Source organism: Drosophila novamexicana, unplaced genomic scaffold (assembly GCF_003285875.2).
Source record: "Drosophila novamexicana strain 15010-1031.04,08,12 unplaced genomic scaffold, DnovRS2.1 tig00000008-arrow-pilon, whole genome shotgun sequence".
NCBI lineage: Eukaryota > Metazoa > Arthropoda > Insecta > Diptera > Drosophilidae > Drosophila > Drosophila novamexicana.
The window spans coordinates 6,432,735-6,439,297 of record NW_020824765.1 but is presented as its reverse complement, the minus strand read 5'-3'; the positions used below and the strand labels follow the sequence as shown (position 1 = coordinate 6,439,297).

Here is a 6,563-nt window from a genome sequence, read left to right as displayed (position 1 = left end):
TTGAGAAAAAAAACCGGACGTTTTCTTTAATCTTCCTTCTACCCAACAAAAATATGACACAATTTTGATTTGTATTTTTGTAATATTTATTGTGTATATTAATATTATACTGCTTTGGGTCTGGCAAATACAAATGTTTATAAATAATTTGATTTTATTTCATGTTTGTTTGTTTAATTTGTATTTCTGTCTTTATTTTAATATATATATAAACTTCGTAATTGTCGGCGACATAATCAAATTGATTTAGCATTATCACCACGATTTGTTTTTGTTTTTGTATAATAATTATGTATTAAACTTATATAATATATATAGTTATGTTTTATGCATGTCTGTGTTTGTATATATATATATATCGGTAAATGTTATGCAAATTACACAAAAACAAAGCAAATGCGTTCAAGAAAAAATATAAACAAATCATAAATAATTATTTGTATAATGTAGTAGAAGAAAAGCAGCCACCACGAACGGGAGAGACGGGATTGGGGGGTTAGGATTCGTATTCATCGTAAAACGAATCACAATGAGACAAATTCACATAGTATGTTTATATAATATATATATATATATTACACGCCATTCATCAATTACTGCTCAGCCAAAATGTAACTAGCAAACTAACTAAATGTACACAAAAATATTTGTTTTTGTTTTTTTTTTTTTTTATATACGTATGTTTTTTGTTTAAAGTTTACAAAATTTAGAAATCACGCACGACACATTTTACATACACAATTGTTGATCTTTAGTTTATTTAAAATTGAATTTAATGCCTTCTTATTTTTGCTATTGTTTTATTATTATTATTTTTCTTTTTAGCGGTTATGTTAGTTTCTGTTGGGTTTCTTCTTTTAAAACATTACGCTTAGTGTTGAAAACGGTTCACTAATTTGCGGTTTACTATTTTTGCAGCTAAATTTATTACGATTAATATTTTGCTTGAAATAAAAAAATGAAAACAATAAATCCGCTTCCACTACCTTCTAGGAGTTAGTCACTAGTAGCTTTTACAGAAGCGGCTATCGGCTACGGGCTACGGCTATCCCAGGTGCAGGCATCGGCAAAATAGATTTTTATTCCTAGCAGCAGCCGCTATTCACTGCACCACCCGCACCGCCGGAGCCGGGCAGGGCTGGATTTGTGGGCGTTGCCTGTTGACCGATTTTAATACCATTCGCCTGCAATAAACGAAAACGAATTAGTCATGCTGTTATCACAATTAATAACAATTAATTAGTAGCGCACCTCATTGTTGATGTCGAATACACCCTCCTGTATCTTTTCGTAAATCTCTTTGGCTGTATTGATGAAAGCCTCCTCAACATTAGCTGCTGTGCGCGCCGACGTCTCCATGAAGACCAGGCCATGCTCCCTGGCGAATGCCTCGCCCTCCTCCTTTTTCACCTCGCGCCTGGAGTCCAGATCGCTCTTGTTGCCAATCAGCATGATCACCATATTTGAGTTTGAGTGCTGGCGCGCATCCTCCAGCCATGTGGTCAAGTGGTTGAATGTCTCGCGCCTTGTGATGTCATAGACAAGCAAAGCGCCAGCTGCGCCACGATAATACGATCGTGTAATTGATCTAATTGGCGTAAAGATATTAAAAATAAAACAGTTAAATAATGCAACAACTTTCTTTAACCGTTTGTAGCGCACCTGAAAGCCTCTTGACCGGCTGTATCCCAGATTTGCAATTTTATTTGTTTACCATCAATTGTGATCATGCGTGCACCAAATTCCACGCCAATTGTCAGATCATGCACCGGCTGGAAGCGCTTGTCCGTGAACTGCAGCAGCAGACATGATTTGCCAACGCCTTGAGAAATGCGCAAAAAAAAAAAAAACAAAGATAATGATAATTTAGTAATTGCCGCTTATGAAATTTAAAGCGCTAAAGTGAAAGTTTTCTTTAAACATTTTCACAAAGTCAATCAAAATTTACAGCAAAACAACAGACAATTATTCCAACAATTCCAACTGAGCTAATATATATATATATATATATATATATATATATATATAGCGCTAATATATATATATATATATAGATTAGCGCTATTCTAATTTACTTTTAATAGCTATATATGTATATAAGATATATAATATATAGAATATCGATGCCATGTGCTGGCCAGGGTATTTAATCGTCGGCCCTCAGTTATCCATATTAATTTGGGAACTGTTTTTTGGCACTACAACTGAGAGGACAACAGTTAGCAGAAGTCGCCCTCTTTGCAGATATTTATCTGATAAGAACCAAGTGAAATCAACAGCTGTTTAATGTAGCTGTCAATGAAAAGCGCTGTGTGTGTGTGTGTGTGTGTGTGTGTGTATATGTGTGTACATACGTATGTATATATTTGCACTGATGATAAGCGAAGCGGAAAACGATGAACAAATAGTTTACGCTGTCCCTTTGAAACTCTTGCTGAGTAGCAAAAATCATGCTAAAATGCGTCCAAGCAGAAGTCTGCGTGGGGTTTGGGGTTGGAATTGTTGGTGGCTGAAGCAACAACGGTTGACTCAGCGGCAGGCAACAGCAGGTCCCTAACATACGAATGTTGCACCCCGCACAGCCCCCTGTAACTATATAGTAAGCAACTGTTAACTTCAACAGTGTGGAGTAACGCCCGCGCCTTTCTATACAGAGGCGTTGTTATGGTTTTATTGATTTTTCCTTGCAGCGTGCTGTGCTTCTCATTTGCAAGGCAGCTGGTCACTGCGCTTGACTTTAGCTTTAATTGGCAGCCAAAGGGCAAACACTACATGACAAACACTACGCAGTTTGAGTTTTTCCTAGGTCTTTGTTTTGTTGTTACTGCACAGTTTGGGGAGAAAATCGCACTAAAAATTTTCACACACACTCATATGGAATATGCCAGCACTCACCAGTGTCGCCAATGATAATATATTTGAACAAGTACGCGTAGGACATTTTTGCTGCTGGTTAATTAATGAACTCTATTATGTGCTTCTTAAACAATTATGAACGATATATATGGCAATAATAATACGCAATTCCAATCCGTCTAGTTTTGCAAGTTGACTGATGATGACGACTGGTGCTTATAAACGATAACGATAACGACTGCTGCACACATCCAGGGCTGCGATTACTGGCGCATAGGGTTGCCACTATTGCGCACAATTTGGTGAATGCAATATCGATAGTCCAGCCATATATGTATGTATGTAGCAGTTTTGTCAGAAATTTTCTCGCACAAAGCGAAGTGTTTTAGCTCAATTTATAATTAATTAAATGTGAAATGTGTAAACGAAAATAACTATTATCGTATTTAGCTTAAATTAATTGCTGCATTTGGCTAGCCACAAACACAGCGCCTGCGACTTGTAGAGCGTTCGGCTCCTGGTCGCCTCTCATATTTTCCACAGCTTCGTTGTCTACACACAACAGGGCCCCAAAAGTGTTAGTCTGTGTGTGTGTGTGCGTGTGGGTTAGTGTTGTTTTGTTTCTTCCTTCCGACTGAGGCAAGGTGAAACATGAAGATGGCTGACGGCTCGACAATATTGCGTAGGAACCGACCAGGCACAAAATCAAAGGTATGTAATGGCATTTAAAAGAAACCAAAGTGTTTTCCCAACATCTGCAACTTGTGCCCGCAAAACAACAGGATTTCTGTCGCTGGCCCGATGAACCACTGGAGGAAATGGACAGCACACTCGCCGTGCAGCAGTACATACAGCAGATGATCAAGCGCGATCCCTCGAATGTGGAGCTAATACTGACCATGCCCGAGGCACAAGACGAGGGCGTCTGGAAATATGAGCATTTGCGGCAATTCTGCATGGAATTGAATGGACTGGCCGTGCGGCTGCAGAAACAATGCTCCCCGTCGACGTGCACGCAAATGACGGCCACCGATCAATGGATATTCTTGTGTGCGGCACATAAAACGCCCAAGGAGTGCCCCGCCATTGATTATACACGCCACACGCTAGACGGCGCCGCCTGTCTGCTAAATAGCAACAAATACTTTCCAAGCAGGTATGTGTATTGAATCGCCCCAAGCAACTAGCCACATAATGAGTCAAGTGTTACACCCGACCACAGAGTTTCCATCAAGGAATCGTCGGTGACCAAGCTGGGCTCGGTGTGTCGACGCGTCTATCGCATATTCTCGCACGCATACTTTCATCATCGTCGCATCTTTGATGAGTTCGAGGCTGAGACGTATCTATGCCACCGATTTACACACTTTGTCACAAAATACAATCTCATGTCCAAGGAGAATCTGATTGTGCCCATTAACGAGGAGGAGAATGCGGCACCTGGCGAAAGTGAAGCCTAAGCAACAACAACAACAATAACAATAACAAAATGAACAACAACCACAACAAGAACAGCAACACAAACTTAAAGCATAAGAAATTATTGACGGACAAAAGCTCAGTCATTCATACACAACTCACTTAAACATATTTATAATATATATATATTTACTAATAGCTTGCATTAGAGATTCGAGTTAAACGCATCATTTTGTTTTTTGGATCACACACGGACGGACAGTAAGAGTCAGAAACTGACGGGGCAGCAGAATTGAGCGGCATATTAAAAAGAAGAATAGAAAGAAAAGGAAAACTCAATGCAAATTTTTGTGTATGTAGTTCAAAGCGACAAATATATAAAAAGCTATATAATATTAGCAAGAGCAAAAGTTTAAACAGACAACAAAACCGATTCGCCACTTAATTCCGTAATGATTATGTTAAAATTCTTATTTTAAATAAATTATTTGTAGACACACACACACGAACACACATTAGACACAACAGATTTTCCTTTTGCCCAAAAAAAGAAAAGGAAGGAAAATTTTCCCTTAACGAAATGGAAACGCAGTTGTAACAAAAACTAATAAGTAAAGTTTATTCATCATAAACTATATAAAAACATTTACAATAAATCGAAACAGCAAACCAATTAAAACAGGTTTCCCGTTCAGACAATATTCACCTCCAGCATGCGCTGCTGTGCCACCAAACGCTCAAAGCCCAATCCACTAAGATCTAATGTACGATATTTACCATCTAGTATAAGCTCCGCGATGGCGCGACCCACCGCTGGCGTCTGCTGTATGCCGTGGCCGCTGAAACCAGCTGCTATGTACAGGTTCTTGTAGTGCGGATGTCGGCCAATTACACCATTGGCATCGAAGCTATTGTGGTCATAGTAGCCGGCCCAGCTGCTCTGGACCTTGGCCGACTCGAAGGCGGGCACACGGTTGGCCAGAGTGGGCCAAACATCGGACTCAAAGTAGCCGTGATCGACGTCTAAGGTATCGCAGTCGGGCTCTTCATTATCCGCCGGACTGCGACCGCATAGGAAATTGCCGCCCAGACCATCGCGCCGGAAATACGTGCCATCGGGATCGATTGTCAGCGGCGTGGCCAGGCCCGGACAATTGCGACCCTGCGTATTAATCACATAGACATAACGCTTGCGCGGCTCCACGGGCAACGCCACACTCAGCATGTCTTGTCCCGTGCCAATTTTGGCCAGACGCGCCACCTGCCCGGACTGTGCGCCCGCTGCCAGGACGCAAGTATCGAAATGCACGGTGCGTTCGCTGCCATCGGCACAGGCCACCAAAGCGCCGGAGAGTTCACCAGCTGAGCTCCACTCAAAGCCCGTCACCTCACCATTGGCAAACTGGGCGCCATAGGCGCGCGCCTGCTTCTTGAAGCCCATCAGCAAGGCCCAGGGATCGAACCAGCCCTCCTTGTCCACGCCATAGCAGCCCAGCTCAATGTCCTCCGTGGAGAGCCAGGGAAATCGGCTGCGCAAAGCTGCCGTACCGAGCAGCTCATTGCGTGCGCCCAACTCATTCTGCAGCTTTGAGTTGCGGCTTAGCGTTTCGGCGCCCTTGGCACTGGCCAAGGTAAGATAGCCATGCGGCTGAAAGTTCAAGTCCACATCGCCCAAATAACTGCGGCAGCTGGAAATGAAATCGTAGCCAAAGAGCGACATTTTAATGTTCTCCGCTAGTGAAAACTGTTGCCGCACACCGCCCACGGACAGCACTGTGGATGCAGCCGTGTACTACGCAACAATATTGGAACATTTAGAGAGAATCCTTAATAGCCATGATCGGAAGTAACTCACGCACGCATCCCGCTCCACAACCAGCACATTGAGCTTCTCGTGCTGTGTCCTGCATTTCAGCCAGTACGCCGAGGAGGCGCCCATTCCGCCGCCGCCAATGATCAGCACATCGCAGCGCTCGGGCAGCGCATCCCCGGAAGCGGCGGCTGTGGCCTGTGCGCCGCTCTGGCAGCGCAGCTGCTGATGCAGTGCAGCCGTGCGCAAAACACGACCCAAACGCAGCATTATTTGTACTGAGCCAATTTTCAGTGGCCGCACATCTTGATTGCAGCCGTGTGTTATGGCAATCAGTGCACGCGTCCAGATTAGATTTCTCGTAGCTTATCAAAGCAACTAAATAAACTACAATAATACTAGCTTAACAATACTACAATTTAGACTATCTAGGGCTCTCTTATCAATAAAGTATTGCCGGTCCTCATCTTTTCCACTC

At 42.5% G+C, this 6,563-nt stretch overlaps 3 protein-coding genes across 5 annotated transcripts; 1 reads left to right on the top strand and 2 right to left on the bottom strand.

Moving 5' to 3' along the window:
* Nucleotides 1-902: 902 nt before the first annotated feature.
* LOC115770377 (ras-related protein Rab-2A) lies at nucleotides 903-3,068 on the bottom strand. Its single transcript, XM_030715664.1, has 4 exons — nucleotides 2,896-3,068; nucleotides 1,663-1,822; nucleotides 1,252-1,588; nucleotides 903-1,184 (listed from the first exon to the last, which is right to left on the bottom strand). The coding sequence occupies exons 1-4, from the start codon at nucleotides 2,939-2,941 to the stop codon at nucleotides 1,086-1,088; spliced, it is 642 nt and encodes a 213-aa protein (XP_030571524.1). The 5' UTR covers nucleotides 2,942-3,068; the 3' UTR covers nucleotides 903-1,085.
* Nucleotides 3,069-3,198: 130 nt separating this feature from the next.
* On the top strand, nucleotides 3,199-4,880 carry LOC115770229 (MOB kinase activator-like 4). 2 transcript variants are annotated; one of them, XM_030715472.1, is made up of 3 exons: nucleotides 3,199-3,567; nucleotides 3,639-4,012; nucleotides 4,061-4,334. In XM_030715472.1, exons 1-3 carry the CDS (start codon nucleotides 3,508-3,510, stop codon nucleotides 4,314-4,316), a joined length of 690 nt encoding a protein of 229 aa, XP_030571332.1. In that variant the 5' UTR covers nucleotides 3,199-3,507; the 3' UTR covers nucleotides 4,317-4,334. The 2 variants fall into 2 exon arrangements, with proteins under 2 accessions (XP_030571332.1, XP_030571407.1); XM_030715547.1 differs by having other exon boundaries at nucleotides 3,202-3,567; nucleotides 4,079-4,880.
* Nucleotides 4,881-4,952: 72 nt separating this feature from the next.
* LOC115770109 (FAD-dependent oxidoreductase domain-containing protein 1) lies at nucleotides 4,953-6,530 on the bottom strand. 2 transcript variants are annotated; one of them, XM_030715269.1, is made up of 2 exons: nucleotides 6,131-6,530; nucleotides 4,953-6,067 (listed from the first exon to the last, which is right to left on the bottom strand). In XM_030715269.1, exons 1-2 carry the CDS (start codon nucleotides 6,353-6,355, stop codon nucleotides 4,967-4,969), a joined length of 1,326 nt encoding a protein of 441 aa, XP_030571129.1. In that variant the 5' UTR covers nucleotides 6,356-6,530; the 3' UTR covers nucleotides 4,953-4,966. The 2 variants fall into 2 exon arrangements, with proteins under 2 accessions (XP_030571129.1, XP_030571207.1); XM_030715347.1 differs by having other exon boundaries at nucleotides 4,953-5,963; nucleotides 6,131-6,196.
* Between the last annotated feature and the right edge of the window lie 33 nt (nucleotides 6,531-6,563).

Coding starts and splice junctions, on each gene's coding strand:
- LOC115770377 (XM_030715664.1), bottom strand. CDS start 2,941: ATGTCCTACGCGTACTTGTTCAAATATATTATCATTGGCGACACTG. Junction 1,823..2,895: donor TATTATCATTGGCGACACTG/GTGAGTGCTGGC, acceptor GCATTTCTCAAG/GCGTTGGCAAATCATGTCTG. Junction 1,589..1,662: donor GCCGGTCAAGAGGCTTTCAG/GTGCGCTACAAA, acceptor TACGCCAATTAG/ATCAATTACACGATCGTATT.
- LOC115770109 (XM_030715269.1), bottom strand. CDS start 6,355: ATGCTGCGTTTGGGTCGTGTTTTGCGCACGGCTGCACTGCATCAGCAG. Junction 6,068..6,130: donor TTGTGGAGCGGGATGCGTGC/GTGAGTTACTTC, acceptor ATTGTTGCGTAG/TACACGGCTGCATCCACAGT.
- LOC115770229 (XM_030715472.1), top strand. CDS start 3,508: ATGAAGATGGCTGACGGCTCGACAATATTGCGTAGGAACCGACCAGGC. Junction 3,568..3,638: donor GACCAGGCACAAAATCAAAG/GTATGTAATGGC, acceptor GCAAAACAACAG/GATTTCTGTCGCTGGCCCGA. Junction 4,013..4,060: donor AACAAATACTTTCCAAGCAG/GTATGTGTATTG, acceptor TAATGAGTCAAG/TGTTACACCCGACCACAGAG.